The sequence below is a fragment of the Hippocampus zosterae genome, chromosome 20 (genome assembly GCF_025434085.1).
Source record: "Hippocampus zosterae strain Florida chromosome 20, ASM2543408v3, whole genome shotgun sequence".
Lineage (NCBI taxonomy): Eukaryota > Metazoa > Chordata > Actinopteri > Syngnathiformes > Syngnathidae > Hippocampus > Hippocampus zosterae.
The window spans coordinates 706,227-726,477 of NC_067470.1; the positions used below are offsets into that span (position 1 = coordinate 706,227).

The following is a 20,251-nucleotide window of genomic DNA, read 5'->3' on the forward strand; positions in this document are numbered from 1 at the left end:
GCTGGTTCACCGCTAATCAAAATCCTCCAAAAAAGGTCTCCGTCTAAATCCTTCGACTTCTTCCTTGGCCTGCGTTCCCCCCACCCTGCCATCCTCGCAATTATGCACAGGCATTGCCATAAATCTAATGCGCTTTCATGAGCTGTGCGAGTACATAAAACGTGTTTGCGGGATTTGCATACAAACATACTTATTCCAAATCCCCCCTCAGAAGTTGTAAATGATTGTCTTTTCCTGAAATACATCTCAGCAAATTGTATTTGGGCATGTTTATGAATCCTATTACGGCACGGGTTTTATCATATTTTGCGGACAGTGATGGCTTCTCAGCCGAGCTGTTAAGAAGAGCGAGCGAGGGGCCTTGGGCGACGCACATTGTCATTTGTTTCAGATGGGCGGCGGATTCCCCTTCATTGCTCCATGACAGGTTCGCAGCAGCGAGATGGATCTCTCAAGTCCGCGCATTAGGCCTAATTCGGTAACGACTGTCTAGCGAGTCGAAGCGGCTGCGGCCGCGCTTGCTCGGCACGTATGATTTGATTGGCGCCATTGGAGAGACTCCAAATCGGAGGTCTTTAAAAATGTTTGGCTACCGCGCCGAAAGAGGAGTCCGAAGCGGAAAACAACAGAGATCCCTCTAGTTGAGCTTATTGTTATTTTTAAATAAGTATAGTTGAAATTCAGACTTTATCAGCAGCTTCCATTTCCACTTCCAGATGACGACGGTAACGTTGTTTGAACATGCCGCTCACGCTACCTGTCCGAGAAGCAGCCGTAAATCAAGCACATTTCAAGGCCTCTGCCGGTTTTCCTCGGGGGCCGCGCGGACTCATCAAGCATTAATTGGTGCGACAAGCTGCCGAGTGGGGAGGTCATAAACATTTCAAGAGTTATAAAACTTTCATTAAGTTCTCACGATATCGCGGCAAGCCAGTCACCCCCATTGCTCTCCGCCTGGCCTTTTTTGTCTGGGGACCGTTGAAGAGGGGAGCGGTTGGGAACAAGTGGCCTCTTTGTGGCGCGGGGGAGCCTTTTTCAAACCGTCTCGGCCTCTTGACTCGTCCTAAGCCGGAGATCAGAGCTTGGAAAGTGGCAAAACAAAAGGGCCGATTTAATGAGATTGTAAAAGAGGCCGAATGGAAAGGAGGGGGGTTACCAAAGAGCTAGACCGCCAGCTCAAAAGGTCCATTTCAAAAGGTCTTTTCAGGATCTCCTCTAAAGCCGTCTCAATATGAGCGCCACGCAATCAAAGGGATCCGAGTGCTCTGACAGCTTCTGACATGACCAAGACATGAATATTTGTCTCAATGCTGGCACATTCCGGACATGGAGTGCCTCTTTTGCACGAACATCTGTATTTTACTGGGTGGATACAGTAGAACCTCGAAGGTGGAAAACAATCTGATCTAGGACACGTTTCAATGAATAGAGTCAAACCTTTGCTCTATGTGTATACATATATAAATATAATGTACATATTTTATATAATCTAAAAATATATCAATCAATCCGACCTTTTCCGGCCACTGGTGTGTTTTCTGGATGTCAGCCACTTTGTCAATTTGTCGGTGCCATGCAGGGGGGGCTTGTCTTGCCATGGCGGTCCATCTGGCTCCTTCTCCTTACTGGGCTTCTGTTGGCTGGCACATTCGCAATGCAGGTCAGCCCTGGAGACCATCATTTCGATATATTCTTGGAGGCCTGTTGTTTCCGCCTGGATAGTGTCCATGCTTTGCGTACATTCCCAGGATGTTGGACTCCATGCATTGTAAGGAGCTTTCTTATGAACATATCTTATTACAAATACATGTTAAATATGGTGGTCTTTTTTTGTTGTTGAAATGCCTCCTTGCCTTTATCGTTTGTTCCCAACTTTTGTAACCTCTGACATAAAGGCAGAATTTGTTGCCCCATTTTATTGCTCCCCGACCCCCCCCCCCCCCCCCCCCCGCCAGACATGACAGATTAATGACAGATAACAAAGCCGGGTGGTTCCTGGACAGGCTGTCCAGTAATGAGACACATTCCCAATGGATAGGCGAGGTGTCACCACTAACAAATTCACAGACCGGGAGTGCAATTAGTCTGAAAAAGACTAGAAAATTGGACGACATCAGCATGGGCCAAGACGATTGAAGGCAGCTGAAAGAAGAATGCCCCTTTGGTACCAGGCATCCACCATAGGAGGGGCGTAAGGGTCCCTCTTTCTTTCTCCTCCACATCTTTCTCCATGAAGAGATGTGGACAGGTTACCTTTATGGAAACATTATTCCTCGACTGCTCCATGGCAGGAGTTCATTACAACGCAGCCTTACGTTGAAATATTCTCAGGAAAATGTCAGCATATGTAAATGAGGAGTCGGCCTTCATGCGGATCTCATGTTTTGTTCAATGCTGTCGCAACCTTTCTTTTCTCATTCGCGTCTGGCTTCATCAGCAGCGATAATTCCAAAACGATGCACAGTATATCCCTCTTGGAAAAATAAACAGGAAATGACAAGAAAATTTACATTATTGCCTCGCTTTGGTTTCTAAGACACCGTTCATTGCTTCTCGCCTCTTTCATTGTAACCGTCCCTACGGCGCGACATCAGCTATGAGAAGTTGAGCTACGGCCATGCGACGACTGCTCCCGGGAGAAGCGTTATTCCAAAAATGGTGTCGGAACAGGAGTTCCGAGCATCGGGAGCCAGATTCTCCAATTGTTTCGAAATCATTCATAGTTAATTTCCCAATCGCAAAATCGATGAAAGGAAATATGGCCAAAAGAAAAAGGGACAAAATATATAGGTTTTAGCAATATTGATTTTCTGTTTTGCAGCTGTAGTTATATCTGTACTAGTAAGCCATATTAAATCATGTTGAACTGCATCGATCCCTCGGGGCAGTTTAAATATTAGTGAGCATTAAATCAATATCAATGCGGTCTGTTGTTACACACTAAAAAGGACGCGGGCATGATTCAACATTTATGCAAAACAACTGCTAAAGTCTGGCGTGGCGTCTTGGCTGGTGCCATGCTCGTGCACTGCGCGGGCCCCGTGGCTACTCCCGGCCATGAGAATGGATAGAGCTTCTATTCACAGCCACCCGCCTGCGCCGAGTGCCTCCATTCATCGCCTCGCCCGCTCGTTCCCTCGACGTGACGGCTACCACGGGAGGCTAAGGCTAACGCCCAAGCACGGAGCACGGGAGGCTAAGGCTAACGCCCAAGCACGGAGCATCCGTGCTCGCTTTGATGCCGGGCTAAATAATTTCCCACTTTTGCATGTATAAATGCAGCAACATCTTAGGGTTGTTTTTTCTCTCTCTCTCTGTCTCTCTCTCTCAAAAATTCATTTTGTGCCTCGGTACAAATGATGCCAGCGAGTTCACCTCGAGCTGTGAGGAAATGTGTGTCTTTGAAAAGAATAATGCAGTGGCTCCCAAAATGAGGCTCTACTGTACCCCGGCGCCCGGTTTGAAGCTGCGGGAGCGCCATCAGCCTAATGAAAATTCCATTAACATCCTCGCTATTCCTACTTCTACAGTCTACATTATGCAACGCATGGGCATTGGGGCCACGATGTCTAAGTTTGCTAGCATTTCTTCAGCGGGATCAAACTCTGGAGTCAATGTGAATTTGATGAGTTCAACAGTATAAATATTCACTTTACACATAATGTAGTGCATCCTCCAAATCTGAACGCAAGCTGTTACCAGACTCACAAGTTGTTCTAATTTCATCCATCCCGGCGTTTCCTCTGCTACTTGTCCTCATTAGGGTGAAAAAAAGGCGGGCGCAAACTGAGCCAAAAGGCGAAGCGCTCGATGTACCGGTGGGATCGAGGTTCCTACACTCGCTCGCACGAGCCGTGGGTCGTGACCGAAAGGAGGGGATCCCGGATGCAGGCGACCAAAATGGCTTTCCTCCGCAGGGTCTGAGGGGCTCCGGAGTCTCCGAAGTGGCTAAAGCTGTTGCCCCTGCTTCTCGACGATGAATAAGCGCTGGAGAATGGATGGATGGAACTCCCAAATTTTGTTTGACTCCAATTGTAGGAGAACTGTTGTATAAGGCCCCTCTTTGGCACACATAATTAGTGACTTGAGCTAGGCCGTTGTATCGTGAGCTAGGCCATTGTATCGCGAGGGACTTACTCTTTGGATTCAGTTAAGACCATGGGGTGAAACGATGTTACATGGGTGAGGAAAAGTCTACAAAAAATATTTTCCAAGAAAACTAAAAGCCACTTCAGAAGTTCCACTGTCTATCTGCAGGCACCGGCAAATGCCGGGTAGATTTTGGGGAGGGCTCTTCTTCTGTCATATCACTACATATTGGGCGGAATTGATATAAAAATGAACTTTTTGCACTCATTGACTGCAAGCCTACGTTGTGCAAGAATTCTGTCATTTGTTATGAAGCAAATGTATGCGACAATATCGGAAATCCAGTTAGGAAGAAAAGTGATGAGTTTCAGTAAGGCACTGGAATCTCCATGCAAATGCATAATAATCACACGGTCTGCAATATTACAAAAAATATCTTGGATTCAATTATCACGCGGGGCTGAAATAATCCTAATGTTATTGGAAACTCAATTACAGAAGCAAGCCATGTCTGGAAATTAGCTGAACTTAGCAACGGCAAGTCAGCCCCTCGTATTCATCAAGTATGGATTATCACAATATTACATGTTCACTTTGATTGTGCTGTCCAAAGACAAACAGTCACAGTCACTGCCGCAACCCCCCCCACCCCCACCCAACCCCCTTTGTTTTATTCATGAACTGCTCTCTGATCTATTATACATACAAAACTGATTCTATGCCGATCGCCTCGGGCTCAAAGGCTCAGACATAGAATTAATGATATTATATACACATGCATGATAATTGTGTATGATTCGGTCAAACACCGAGGTATTCCTTTATGTGTGATTACCATTGTTGCTCCGCTGGCAATTATTTTCGTTAATGTCGCTAATATTGTTCACGTTATTGTTTTATTGCGGCCTTTCTCTTGGACGTATTCACAAAAGAGCGGCATGTACAGGAGGTGGCTGCTCTTTTGTGAATCGTGGCGTTGCTTGACAAGGCTCACGGTGCATCAATGTTGAAAGAATATTACTTTGAAAATAAATAGCAAACTAACTCAAGTCAACCGCGGGAGATGAGTGCTAGCTCATTAAAAATATGAATGAAATGCTGCAGCTCCTCTGCAGTGTTGGTAGCGGGTACTTGATTTTGTCGTATTGTCACGCTAAATGTAATTCCTCTGGCGCACTTGAAGGCGAGATCTTGGCTATTAGCATTTGTAGATTTATGGCGACTTGCTTTCTGATTTGCATACCTGGGCATGATCGAAAATACAATTTACATTTGGGAAATTCCAACGCATGCTGCAAGCGAGAATTTTGCATATTCCACGCCATTTTCCAAATCGCCCCCGCCCCCCCTTTGGCTTTTCTTGCGACACGTGCCCAGTCATGACAAAAAGATATTAAATGTAATGACCGAATGGAAAAAGAATTTAATGCAACGTAAGGCAGCTTGATTTCAGACGTGGCTTTAAAAAAAAAAACTGTCACACAGCCAAGTCATCGCTGTAAACGTACCCTTGTTGGAAGAAATTCAGCAAATGGAGTCCTGATATCCCCTGCAGTTCAGCATCTGCAGTCCAACTGGTTGACTATGTTTCAGCCATGCCCATGTCCATGCCCATGTCTACGCAAATCAACTTGAAAGGTTCTCCTCAGGTCACGCTGCTCGACCCCCCCTCCCCAACTCGCACCGTCTTTCCAGCCATGGCTGAGCTGGGGAATATGCCGCCTTGCTCCCAGACGACTTCAATCCGCTATTATCAGGAGTGCGCACATTGCCACTCACAAGGGTTTAATTTATTTGTGCCTGTTTGTGCCCAAGATTAAAGTTTAATTGGCGCTGACTGGCAGCTCCCAAGTTTTGACTAATTCTCCTTATCGGGGATGCTTACTGAGTAGCTGTGGGCAATGTGAGGCACGAAAGCCTTTTTACACAAACACACACTTCAAGCGACAACCATCAAAATAATCATTTTCTTTAATTGGTTCATATATTGACTACCTGTGATGACATGGGTGTACTTTAGGTGTGTTTGAATGGAATTGTACTTGTGTCAGGTGAAATTAGCACTGATTAGGTTAATACTCGAACATTTTCTGCATTGTATGTAAAAAAATATCCAACCCAATTTGACCTACTTTGTGTGTGTGTGTGTGTGTGTGTGTGTGGTTGTTGGGAGGGGGGTTTATTCTAGGTGCGTTTTTATTTTTAAATCGTTTAAGATTAGAAATTATATATATCAGTGGCGGGCCGTGCATTTCAACTTTCGTCCTTCAGTGACGTCACATACATGAACACAATATAGGCTCGTCAAGCAGCACTTCATTTCAGGAGCATTTAAAACCATCAAGTATGCATTCACAATTAAGAGCAGGAAACTAAATTGACAGATATTGCCAAACATAAAAAGATTTAAAAAATACTACATAAAAAGCCACCCAAATGACGCTGTGTGATCATCAACAAGTCTGTGCAATAAATTGTGCAATGTTGCAGTTTCATATCAGTTTCAAGACACCAACCACACAATAACAAAACAAACTATTCTTTGAAAATTAAATTAACAGATCGATTGCATTTTGAGAATAGGCTCTACAACAGCAAATAAGTGAAAATGTTGAGCAGCTGAGATTGAACGAATTTTAGTGCACAAAGCTGACTACAATGCGCCATTATAAATTGCAGGTTTGTATCTTTGTCATTTTATTTGATGACCATTAATACTAACGAAAGAAAATGACAAGAAGAAATGTCAAACAAAATGCATTTACTCACCAATGTAGTGCCTGTTCACTGAGCTGCAGATCTACGCAAGTGTCCCCAAACGTTTTGAAACGCACCGTAGCTTGCAAGTGCCCAGCCGCGCTCTGATATTTCCTTGCTGCCTTGGTAAAACAACTTCAATTGGTCAATCCAGTGGAAGGTCCGTCTTGAAAATTGTGTGGAAAGTAATCCTGCAACCAGATCAACGTCTTCTCCTTCGGCCAATTTGGGTAAAATGGAGCAACAGCTCCCTCTAGCGGGCGCTCATCCAATCATCGAAACGTCAGCCCTTCCAGCTGGCCCTCCTGGTACGCAGACTCGTGAGCTGATTGGCTATTGCAAGCTGACTGTGCCCGTTCATTGACAGCGCACAGGGGCCTGCTCTGTTTAAGTTGAATTTACCTGGCAACACAAGCTAGGTGAAATATGATTGGTTAAAAACTATACCATAATAAATAAGTTATTTATCGAGTGAAAGCCACTCGACTAAGTGGAAATAATATGACCTAAAGAATACAGAGAATTATTTTGTTGACATATTTATGAAAACAAAATAACAAATTACATTTATGAGCCTCAACTTGTTGTCTAGACACACAGCAGCCTTAGCTTCCTTGGCTGGATTTTTTTTTTTACCTCACTATTGCAACAAAAGTTAAAAAGAAGGAAGTGAACAGATCTTGAAATAAAACAGGGAACAAAACAACACTGAATCAATCATGCTAGCAGAGTAACGTCCGCGGCTACATTGGCCTGCGTACTCACGCAAGTGTGTGCGGCGCGCATGCTCACGTGAGTCAGGGGGCGGGTCTTTGGTCTGAGACTCGAAGGAGGCGGGGGTGGGGGGGTGTTTCCTTGGTCATTCTCCCTGCGTTATTCCTTCCGGGTTCGTCTCCGTTGATTCGTACGTTCCTATTTATTTGTATCGCTTCTTCGTCCGTTCTTTTGGTACTTTGTAAATTATCATCGGAGGCCAACCAGTTGCAAACCACAACAACAGCACCGTGGGTGATGCTGCCGCATTTCCCATGAATGGTTCTAGCATCAATCATTATGGAGCGCATTACCGTCAAGAGATCCCATTTCCATAAACGCACATTTATGACGGAATAATACACACGCGTAAATAACGCCGATAATCTCGGCCTGTGTTTGATCATCTAAACGTCGGAGGAGCCGATCGCTTGTGACCCGCAATATTGGCGGCAGCTATTAAAATGTGCGTACAATTTGCAAAGCTTCATTTAGTCAGTCGGGGAGACGTGCGTGAAATAGAGTTCCTTTGGTCGTAACTAATGTCTCCCGATTTCTAATGAGCGTCGCAGCCACAAAGCTCCTCAAGTGATAAACATTGGATTAACAGACTCTCGGGAGAGGAAATGGAGCCATCATTCCAAACCCATCCGCTTTGAACAGGCCAGCAGATGTACACGGCAACACGGCAATGTTTAGCAACTGAAAGTGATGCACCTCATCGTTTAAAATCACATTGCCCTGTCATTAGGTCACCTTGTTTTTTGTTTTCTTTTTGCAAGCTGGCGTTTCCAGTCAACCTAACTGGGCCGCTGCTACATTTCTGTATTGCTTTGCCATTTTAAATGCACTATTCTTCTGATTCTCAGAAATGAAGTGTTGGGGTTAGTGTCCGAATAAAATTCAGATTCAATGCAGGTTGTCCAGACTTTGCCATCCGAGGGCCGTGTTCCTACAAATGCGAGGAGGCAAGGGCCACTTTAACATTCTTGCACTTTAATTCATTCATCCCGCTAAAATCAGTCAAGCAAGCAATGACATATATTGTGAACATTTTCTCGTTAGTTGGGGAAACGCTTACATGACAGCTTTCTGTTCAAGGTGAAAAGGCAAATTGTTGAGTTTTTTTCAAGATTCTTGGGTGGCTAGCAGCCCTCTATCTCAGTAGACGAGGAGAAGTCTTTCGTTGCCACACATGATTGCTAACTCTCCCTCCTCTAGGTGTGACTGAGGTGACAACCGTGTGGGAAGAGCGTTTAGCACCGGAAGCACGGTGGAGTTGAATCTCCTCCCGGCCAGGATCAGTTGCTCTCTGTGTGGAACTGGAAACCGCGATAGCTATCTTGACCCTGCAATAAGCACTCTGTCCCGCATGCGAGGAAGTGTGCACGCGTCTGATTGAGACTGATGCGCGCCGATTGGTTTGGCCAGGCCATGTTCGGCGGCGGCTCGCCCGTGTCACATGAAATTAGCAGCCGTCGATGAAGACCTCCGGGCCCATAATGCAAATGCGGTACATAAGAATTGAACCGGTGAATATCCAAACTACGGCCCGGGGGGCCATTGGCGGCCCGCCGACCATTTTTCAGTGGCCCGTGGCACATACTAACAATGACATTTGACACAGTCCACAAGGCTAGTAAAACAAAACAAAAAAATTGATTCACAATCCGAGCAGCTTTTCTAGATGTGCCAAGTTACAAACGAACGACTGCATTTACAACTAAAATATATCATCGCTTGCTTGACTGATGTTAGCGTGTGGAAAAATGTGAAAGCGGTCCTCGCATCCTCGCATGTGTACGAATGCGGCCCTTGAAGGAAAAAGTTTGGACACCCCCGTGCTCAGCAGTCATCTACGGTGCCGCTTATAATGAAGAAAATATATCAACCGTCAGTCAGAGTTTGAATTAAAAGTCAGACACACTCTGTAAAGTATAATCTTCTACCCTCCACCTACTTCATCTTGCTCTCCCTGTAGGAATGGATATATATTTCCCCCCTACTTTAGTCACTGGCCATGAAAAACACGTCGGGAGTCAGTCGTTGTTTACACGATGAAACAAAAGAAACAACACTGAAAAATGGCCGTCGCGCTTGACTTTTTGGGAAACAATGAATGGTGCTGGCGGTGGGCAAATGTGCTCACGGCAAAACACACGTCTCTCTTGCCCCCCCACCCCCGTGTGTGTGTGTGTGTGTGTGTGTGTGTGTGTGTGTGTGTGCGCTCGCTCCCCACGTTGGTGGTTCCTCACTGTGTTGGGAAAGAACATATTCAAATGCGCGTGGCTATTAAATGTTAATTTGCACAACAGATGAACGCCAAGTAGAGTGCTTCATCAACTAAATCTCCCTCTGTTGCACAAGTTAAACGACCTCTTGATTTTGGGCATGAATGCAACTTTCCAAATGTACCCAGACTTATTTATTTGGGTTTTCAGATTTCCAAGTAGAAGCAAATTCAATTCTTCTGTCGTTTTGGTCCATCGGAAACAAAACAAGAAACTGTCCAAGTGGAATCAATTTTGATCGGCACGGTGGCGTAAATGCTTCCTGAAAACATCCAGAAAATCCCAGCAGAGAGTCTTATTGAAGGCAGCAAGCAAGCTTAGCGTGTTGATAGGTGAGGATTACCGCCACGGTCGCAGAGCTTTCAACACCGACGGATCCCAACAAGGCGCAGAAATCACAAAAATGGCTACTTAATGGTTTCCATGGCAGCTTTTGAAGGTGGATCAGACAAAACTGTCGTTGGTAAGTGGCGTCAGGATCTAATACGAGTTTTTTGGTGTTGGCTTTTTTTTTTTTCCTTGGTGCGCAAAGAGAAAGAGCTCTCGTTTCGACATTGTGGAAAGACCGCAAAATGGATTTCCATACATCTTGTGTCACATCCAGTATGCAAAGGAAGACTGACAGTACTTGATGTTCGTTTTTGTGCAGATCAACACGGGCGCGTCAGCCCATTTCTCATTTTCTATAGTCATCGCATCAGCACCCAATCAATTGAAAAGAGCGATTAAGGAGGCGCCGTGGCCGGACAGGAGGCCGTTAAGGAGGCTGGATCTTGCATTTGATTGGAGCAAGCGGCTAGCGCAGCAGCTACGTAGCATTTTCAAGACGTTGCGAGAAAACAAGCCGTCTCGTTTCTCCCAACCGAGTTTGAGGAAGCTCGACCTTCCCAGCCGCGATGCACGGAGGCGAGTCAAGCGCCGCCATGGACACCCGGGCCAAAACGTTGCTGTCAGCAGTGCTCCGATGCTCTCCGTCGGCGCGTAAACGCCTGACACCTTCTCCTGAGCACATCTGCAACAGAGCCGCAACACGCAGTCACGCCACAGATGCTGAAAGAAAGACCCCGGCGCCCGAGCGCCCCGGCGCTCCCTCCCCGGCGCCCCGGCGCCCCGGCTTTTGAGCTGATGTCGCCTGACGCGGTCACAACATTGTTCCTGCATGGCTACGTCGGGCATGAGGCCGAGCGCCGCGTCGGGACGTACCTGCTTCCTGTTTGAAGGCTCCGTGGAAAACCGTTGTGACGAGCACCTGGTCGGTGTCAGCGCAAGTCAGCATGAGGGCTCCACCGGAGAGACCTGCGGACGTGGAGCAAACGAAGGCACAGCCTTACTACTAAGTCCTCACTTGACTTCTTCATCTTACTCTCACCTCCACCAAGGGGGGGGGGCACGCTTGCGCGTTTTGCTCCACACACCAATTTACACGCTGATGAAAAGGAATAGAATTGATGGATTCGGTGCTTTAGCATCGTAACGTTAAGTGTCCTGCAGGTGACTCGAATCCCCCCCCCCCCTTTTATTGACCCCGCTGTTGTCCGCTCGAGTGCAAAGTATAGACTGGGAAATTCTCCCCCTTTGTCTGTCGCGTTCAAGTCATGGAGGATTTCTGTCATTCTCGCTTTGTTTCTGCAGCTCATCGCTTTCAAACAGGTCAGCTCTGAAAGCAGCGGTGTCCAAACTATGGTGTGGGGGGTGGGGGGCGTTTGTCGCCAGCGGCCCGCAACATGGAGCCCAAACCCAAGAAATGACCAGAAATGAGATTTGATGCGGGCCTCAAAAAGGTGAGAAGAGACTGTGTCCGAAAAATCGGTGCCATCACTCCCGATATATTTGCTTAACATCTATACCGTGGAACTTTTCTCAATATTCAAAGATGCAAATAAATGATTAGAAGAACACCATTTTTTGACTGATGACGACGCCACATGAATGATCCTCAAGCATCCGTTTGAAAAAAAAATTTCTGGAGGCGGCCCTCAAAGGAAAAAGTTTGGACACCCCTGCGTTAAACAGTCCAAATCCTTCAATGGCGATGGAGGGATTAAAAAAAAAAAAAATCATCATGTTACCTACCGCCATAAAAGTAGAACATCCGCTTTGTGAAAAGAAGTAGGCCACTGCAAACAAACGCAACGCAAGGAGGACAAGAATGCTGCTCCTGAATGTTTTCAGCCTTGCCCCAAATCGAGGACACACTTTTAAGGTCAGCAGAGTGTCGCGGAAGTGCAGCGGGTAGCAGAATGTTGCCGGCACTCGGCCGGCCGCGTCGCTGAACCTCGTCGACGTCTGTGGCAAGGTCACGGCGGGAGGCATAAATGGGACTTGATGGCTCCGTTGTTCCACGTCATCCGCCGCGCTCTTCTCCGGAGCGTTCGGGGACGGCGCCGCTGAGTGCGGCTGACATGCTGGATGCACAAAAGAGGCCGGCCATGTTAGGGGAGGAAAAAATAATAAGAATAAGGGTGGCAAAAATAGAACCCATTCTCACTGCGGTGAGACGCAAGCTTCAGTTAGCCCGCACAAAGAATTGCTGATGCATTTGCCGCATTCATCCCCGAGTTTTGTTCGTATTAGTTAAACGACGTAGGCAAAGATAATGGAAGTGGACCCTAATGTTACTCCAGACTTTTTTTCCCCCTCTGCTTCTTTTTTTTTTTACTGCAAATTATAACCATAAAAAAAGCCTCTGATCCAACCCATTCTGTTAAATTAATAGAAGCACGCAAAAAAATGTAATGATAGCAATTAAGTCTGGAAAATGCAAATTTTATAGTCAAGGACGATTACCTCATTTATAGCATGTGCTGGAATGATGCCAGACGAAGGTAATTTAGATCCGGGTTGCTCACGGTTACATCATGATGAATAGGAGATGAGCGGGGGCTTCATCGCGCGCACCTCCACTCGCACGACTCTCAATCACATGACGAGCGTCAACGCCGTCGGGGGACAACCGGTGGTCCACAGGGGCAGAAATGAGACTGCGGCCCGAGCGAGGGTAAAATCCATTTGGACAAAAGATGCGAGTGAGCGCTCGGGCGTGCCAAAAGGGCGCTTGAGCTCTGACCGCGAGCTCGAAAGGCGGTTGAATGAATGAAAGTGGAAGAATGGTGGCCCCGGCCTCCTCGCGTTCGGAAGAACGCCGTCCTCGGACGAAAAAGTTTGGCCGCCCCTGCTCAGAAGGTTTTATTGCACGTCATTTAAAATTTCCCATCAAAAGTCCACACCCGAGTGACATTTAAATGCAAGCATTTTGAAAACCTTACTGCATGGGCAAGTGTAAAAGACTCACCTAAGTTAATTATTTGAGAGAGGCAGCTGGAAGGGCATTCTTGTTTTATAGGAGGTCTGCCTGCTGCAATGACGTCTAACGGCTTCCCATTTGGCTTGAGCACCCCCCCCTCCATGCCGGTACAGTACGACATGATGATAGGCCTCGTTGCCACCAACAGCTGCCTTTTCCTGTGTCGTAAAAACTGCCGTTTCTTCCTCTTTTTCTTTTTATCACCTGAGCAGGGGTGCATCTTTTAGGATTAGAAAGTCCAGTTAGTAGCCATTTCTTCCCCAGATTGTCACACTTTTCCTTCTGAATGACTAGAAGAGTGATTGTTGTCGCACAATTTCTAAATTTTGCAGAACTAAAAGCATAAATAACGCTGTGCTGTCCGGCAAACGGTTCAGCCATTCTAGAACAAAATTGCCCATGGCCCGGTCATCCTCCCATCTGCGGCCCCTTCTCAAGGATTTTTCCCCAGATTATTTTTCCCCAGATGGGGTTTGGGGAGTTTTTCCTTGCTCTCCTGGCGGTTAAGGTCACTTTTGTGAGGTGGTAGAGTCAAGGACCCCAAAAAGCAGGGAGGCGGGTAGGCGCAGGGTGGACTGAGCAAGATGAATGTTTCCCAGAAAATACAAACAGTACTATGCTGGAAAGAACTCACTGAAGTACTGGAACCCAAGTCACAAAAACCTAGAAAGAGAAAAGAAAACATGGCGGGAGCCCACAGACGCTCACAATGATTCACGCTAGCAAAAGAGGGAGCATGACATTCGACTCAGAGAAAATGACCGACGGTGGGAGGATTTTTATCTATGGCAAGACTCATAACAGCATATGCGTTTGTCAACATTGATCAAATAAATGCCAACTACTCCTCGACGTGCTTTGATTTCAATTTCAGGAGAGGATTTCATTGTGAAAAATGTCTTGTGATAGAACGCGAGATATTGCGCCCGTGTTTATTTATTTATTTGGATGATACGGCGGCCGCATGAGTAACAATTGCAGGCGGGTCACACATTGCACCTGGCCTGGACTCTCTGCGGCCCCCATCCATCTCTGGCGCAGATTGCGCTCCGGTAGGCGGAGGCCTGCCACGTTAATGGAAAGGGGGCGACGCTGGGAGCGTAGAGCCCGGAGAAGCCGGAAATTATCCCTCAGGCCATTGCTGCCACGGGATGAAATAGCGAGACTATTACCGTGGAGTTGTAAAGCTCCACACGCGCCACGCGCTATCATAATAGAATATTGATTCTATCAGATGCCAGGCCGCGGCCTGTCCCCGCGATGAAGAAGCGAGCACTAAAGGTCATTGTGTGAGAGAAGAGAGTGGGGGGGGGGGCGAGAAAGGAGAGCATCAGCCATAGAAAAGAATATTTTGTGCATCACAAACAAGAGGTGCAACTGCGTGCATTGAGTTCACCCTACACAACGGGGGGAGGGGGGGGGGGGTTGAAAAACGACAGCCCGGTTGCCGTTTGTGGCCCCGTCATCCATTTTCCAGCGTCCCGCGACTTATATTCCCCCCAAAAAATCATGAAAATAATTTTTTTCTTGATCAAAACATTGTAGTGAATCAAGATGATTCAATTTTAGAGGCAAAAATGGTTGAAGACATCACATGAATGATCCTCAAGTCAGTGTTTGAAAAATGCTCACGTGACGACATTTTTTTGGGGGTTTCGTTTCGGTTCTGAATGTGGAGATTCGGCCGCCGAACACTAGGTAGGAAAAATCATGAACTATTTTCCGGTTTCAAAAAGTTGATGAATTTGAAAGTGGCCCTTTCTTGTATGCGACCCTGAAATTAAAAAAAAATCCCTGCTCAACAACCAATCGAGGGTGTTCAGTGAAATTGTGTTTTCCTGCTCAGCAGCTGTCTCCCACGCAGCCCTAAGTAACGGCAAGCAATTGCAACTATTAATTGTTGATCAAGGCAGTTGGGAAAAGTGCCAAAAGGAAAAAAAAAATGACAAAACGGGCACCCACCATGTCAACAGCAGCACAAGCAGGAGACGTTTATGCTTGATTGGAGTAATTTAATGTTTTCTTACCCCCGCCCCCCCAAAAATGCTCACAAATCCTGGGAGGACAGTTAAGAAAATGACTTTTTAATCATCCAAGAAGCTGCGGTGCCTTGTTTCTCCTGATGGCCCCATATTGAAGACTTAGAGCCATGTAAGCGGGGGCTCGGAGTGGGGGATTCACTGGAGGAAGCATTTCATGGCAACAGTTGGGGCGATAGAACTTTAAATTTGCAATAAAAAAAAAAAGATAACAGATCATATTGTTTCCGAAAAGGTGCTTCTTTTACAGTCCTCATTAAATAACCACAACGAGAATGAGGCCACAAATTTTTTTTGATCTAAATGAAAATCAATTAAAAAATAACAATCAGTGTGGATACGATATACAATTCCTGGTGATTTAATTCTAATCCATTACGTATGATTTAATGAGCATTGCTTTATGAACGTGAATGCCTTTAAATCTCTCATTAAGAGGTCAAAGGAACAATATGGTGCTCGCAAGCCAAGTTGGACTTGTTTTTTTTACAGTATTCAAAGAATATTTTTTTCCAGAAGAACAAATGAAACATTGGAGTCGGCCAGCACGTCGGGGAGGCATAATGGGAAACGTTGCCACCCGATCCATTAGGAAATTGATAAATCTTTGCGGTGACATTCTGGCCTTGGCAAACTTCATGATGAATTTTGTTTGCGCGGGGCTCTTTGCAAAATATATTCATGAAATTTCAATGTCAGATGGAAGAAGCCATCTTTTAAGCAGAGCTTGACTGTGACAACGCTATCCCTCATTTCTATTCCGGCCACGGCTTTATTTAGTCAAATAAACACCCATTTGTTTTGCGCTCTTTCTATTTTTCTTTTGTCACTCCCTTCTATTTGTCCCCCCCCACTCCTGCGTTCTCTCGCTCACACACAGCACCGGTGATTGAAAGGCGGTGATTGTCGAGGGCCGCGGTAAATGAAACTGCCACCGTAGCATCAAATATAATCAGTTTGATGAGTCTTGTTTATGCTCTCACACTCAAAAGTAATGCGATATTGATTTGGCGCTGGGATGTAGGACTCCTCCTCCTCCTCCCTTGTGCCGCGCTGACTATTGAACGACTCGTAGCGCGCGGACGTCCAGATCCGAGACATGCAAGACCGGGTCTGGCAATCGTGGCCTGCGTGACGTCACTGAAGGTAGCAAACAAAACAACTCACGGTGCGACTGACGGAGGCTGCGGCAAAGGTTCACTTGTCCCGTTTCGCTTGGTCCTCTCTCCGTTGCACCGCATCCGCTCTGCATCCGCAGTCAGTAAAAACGGTCGTGGCCGCTGACACGATAGTTATTGTGTCAGCTGTTCATCGTCCCGTCTTGATTGGGCTTTGCACCTCTGCTCGTCAGCCATGTTTGTTTTACGGCTTCTTTTTTTTTTTTCAACTTTGGCCTCCACTTCTCTAATCGGTGTTTTAGTGCTTGAATGCGAACAAAAGGTGAGCAGCCATACTTTAAAACATTTATTTTTCACATCAGGATTTGCCACACTCCTTAAAAATAAAACGTCAAAGTATCACTTTTGCAAGTAGTCGAGAGTGTTCCCCGCCTCCTCCTCCTAGGCCGCCCCCAGATGGAAGATGCAGATGAAGACGAATGTGGAAAAAAAAAAATGCCCGGTATTTTTCCCAAGGCTGGATGAGCCAACTGAGTGCTCCGCTGTTACCTTGCCACACTATCATCAGCGGTGCCACTTTCTGACTGATGACTCTCCTACAGGAACCAACAGCTGTATGCGCAAATCATGCATATAAATCAATTAGGGGGGGGGGGGCTATGTACTTTAAACGCGCCCATTAATTAAGCAATGTCAGAGCCAATGAAGCGTGAAGTTCATTACATTTTTAGCATTGAAACTGGGGGAGTATTTGAAGAGTCTGTCCAGAGATCGGGGCTGAAAGCTCAATGTCAGGCAAATGACAGAGGTCATGTCAGTCACGTGCTACTTTGCAATGTTGTTTGGGGGGAGGCATTGAACGCTCTCAAAAAAAAAAAAAATGTTGCCCGTTGGTGAAACTGGCATTATGACGCTGCAAAGTTGCTTCTTGAACCGGCGGTACATCGATATATCTGTATATATATTTTGGACTCTTCTAGATGACACTGGTGGTCGAAATAAAGCGGCAAGTCAGTGTACTTTCAGCTCGATGTTGAACAGAGAGTGCCATCGAGAGGAGTCCAAAAAAATAGAACAACTGGTTCATGAAACAACTTTGAAGCTAACATTGTAAACACGTATGGAAATCATTAACATGAATACATTTGAATACCATCGATTATTTACAAAATCCGAACGCGTCAAACGACAAATGAATTGGGTTGCGAAACATTGAACGTCGGTGCGCAATGATCGAGGCCTTCGGGTGCAGCCGCAGTTTGTGTTCAGTTTGAAAAGCGGAGGTGCGCCACCGTGCTTCAAGTTTCTGGGAGATGACAGGGGAGGGTGGGCGGCGGCGGCGGCTCAAGGTTTCATAGAAAAAGGAAGCCGGGCCCAGCTGCCCGGCATTCAGCAATGACCTCTGCACAATGAAAGATGGCGTCTCCGTTTCCCACTCATTACAAGGTTCCACGCTGTGACTACATTTGCATATTCACATCTTTTTTTTTTTCCTCCCTCCACTGCACCTCCCCTCCCCTTTTTTTTCACCCAGCGCAAAGGATTTCTCCCGTGAGCGGGACATCTGCCCGCCCGACTCCACTCAAAAGAAATAAACATGTGCGCAGGCAGGCACGTGTTCTTTCCAGATGCCGCTGAAACATTGACATGCTGATGCGGAGCCCCGTTTCCTTCCTTTTGACCCTGTGCTTCCCAAAGCTTGAGCACCAGGATGTCATGTTCAGGGGTCAGCGAAGAAGACTACAGATTGGACCAAAACGCCTGACAGAGGTCGAGAACGTACATCTGATTTGCATATTTGAATGGCGGAACACTCGTTTGGTCAGGTTGAACACACTTACATAAAAGCGATGTCGTTTCAAGGCATAAAGCGCAGCAATGAGTGTCATGTTTGTTTTTTTTGGGGGGGGGGGGGGTTGAAAATCAATTACAAAAGTGCTGAAATGACAAAAGAGAAAAAGAAACAGCAAAACAGCCAAAGTGTGACGTTGACTCCCTTTTATTTATTTGGGTGAATGTAATTGAATGGGGCTTGGCCCAAAGTGTCGCCAATCTCACCGAAAAGCATAATGAGCTCGACAGCACTTGTGAATGCGAGCGCCGTTAGCCGAAAACCTCAAGCTGAGGGCTGCACAACAAGTCTTTGAATTTTTTTTTTTCCATTCCTCCACCTCCCTCCCCATGTCACTGGGGCTGCATCCCCAGGTTGGCTCGGCAGAGCACACACGCACACACACACACAAACACAACTTCTTCAACTTCAAAAAGTCACCGTTGCCTTCATGAAAAGGTTTTTTTTTTTTTTTGCTTTTAACATAAATCAGCAGATGTGCAGCGCTCAGACCTAGCGGCATGCCTTTCTACCCCCCCAGTCGTGTTTTTTTCTCCCAGGGACCCATTTGAAATTTAGATTGTGTGAAAATACTGTTTGTCCTCAGCAATCAAATATTTGAAACGGTGCAATTCCTTCCGCCACTCTGCTGTTGCAGCCTTCAGCATCACTTGGCAGAGGCTTTGTTGCTTGCATGAAAAGGGGGAAGGATACACTAATAGAGAAGTCTTTCATCAAGAATGTACAAAGAAACAAACAGATCAGAAGAAAAGTTTCTAGGCTTTATTGAAAATGAACATGAACACCCCCCCCACCCCCCAATTAAAGTGATGCGCTCATGAAACTTGCTCAACCTTGCCCCTGAAAGCCATGAGCAACGGTGCACTGCCTCTTTGACGGAAATCCGAATACGTTGCTCACATTGGAAATTGAATTCCACCACTTCATCCAAATTCAAATGCACATGCGGTGGAAAAAAAAATACGATTGAAGAGCAAAATGCATGGAATAAATACATCAATGTAATGATAAAGAGAGTCGCTTCGAAACCGTCTCCCTACTTTAAAACCTTGAGCCTATTTTCAACCCCTACTTTGAGCTTATTCTGCCCCCATTTTCGTTTCAAGGGCGTCCCCTTCAATGACATCCGCCCCGGATGGACGCCCGTCATCCACACATGCTAATAAGCTCCCAGCCTCTAATGAAGCAATAGGCGTAAGTCGGCGGCCGTTATCGCTTGATTTGTGAACCGCTTCATTACGCTGGGCAGCGACGAGCAGACGCGTATTCAATCCACGTCAAGCTGGCTGGAATATTATCCCTTCTAATGGGCGGCCAATATGGATATTTTATCACCGAATTTGAGATGAGAAACTTTGACGTCGGCTCTCCCTCGGCTGAATTACTTTTGTGCCGACGTCAAAGTCTCTACTTTCAACGTGGCTTCGATGTTATCTCACAGTACGTGCCGATCGACCGTTTCCATCCGCTCGAATGCATGACAAAAGTGTAACCAGAGTTTCCGAACCATCTTTCGGTGTGACGGAATCGGTAGGAGCCCTCGGCGGAGCTCCCGCTACTATTTACCGTGACTATATTGAAATAAGTGACAGGCTTCCGTTCACTCACTTTCAAGATTGGAAAACCAATCAGAGGCTTTCCAGCAAAGGAACTCTGAAATGGGCTGGTCAAGGGGCGCCAGAGCAGGAGTGATGCGAGTAACAGCCAAGAGGTGAGCGGCAGCAGCAGCATTCGGGACCAACTGGAGACGCTTCATGGAGGATTGGCTAAAAGACGGATGAAGCTCAACGTCGACCTCAAACCCCCGAGCCAAAATGACAGTTGCGAAAGTGACAAGACAACAGTTTGGTGTTCAAAGCCCTCGCTTCGCTCTCATTGGTTGAGGTCTCGCACCTGCTTCCTCCTACTGGCTCAACCCGAGGACACCCTGAGGGAAGAGAGCCGCCATGAAATTCAGTTGAACAAACAGCGGGAAGAAAATGTTTGCGCAGGTAGCCGCCTCGCGTGTTTGACATGAGTCAGCGTCATGATGTGCCGTCAGCGAGCAA

The 20,251-nt window shown here is 46.4% G+C and overlaps 2 protein-coding genes across 2 annotated transcripts in view; one reads left to right on the forward strand and one right to left on the reverse strand.

Annotated features, from left to right (window-relative positions):
- Window positions 1–20,251, forward strand: part of zgc:101569 (uncharacterized protein LOC449822 homolog) — a 265,955-nt gene that overhangs the window by 136,893 nt on the left and 108,811 nt on the right. The gene's annotated exons all lie outside the window — the stretch shown is intronic.
- ofcc1 (orofacial cleft 1 candidate 1) overlaps window positions 18,944–20,251 on the reverse strand; it is a 28,268-nt gene continuing 26,960 nt past the window's right edge. The window contains exon 13 of the mRNA XM_052053990.1: window positions 18,944–20,130. Coding sequence (XP_051909950.1) covers window positions 20,000–20,130 — 131 coding nt within the window. The 3' untranslated portion in view covers window positions 18,944–19,999. The remainder of the gene's footprint in view (window positions 20,131–20,251) is intronic.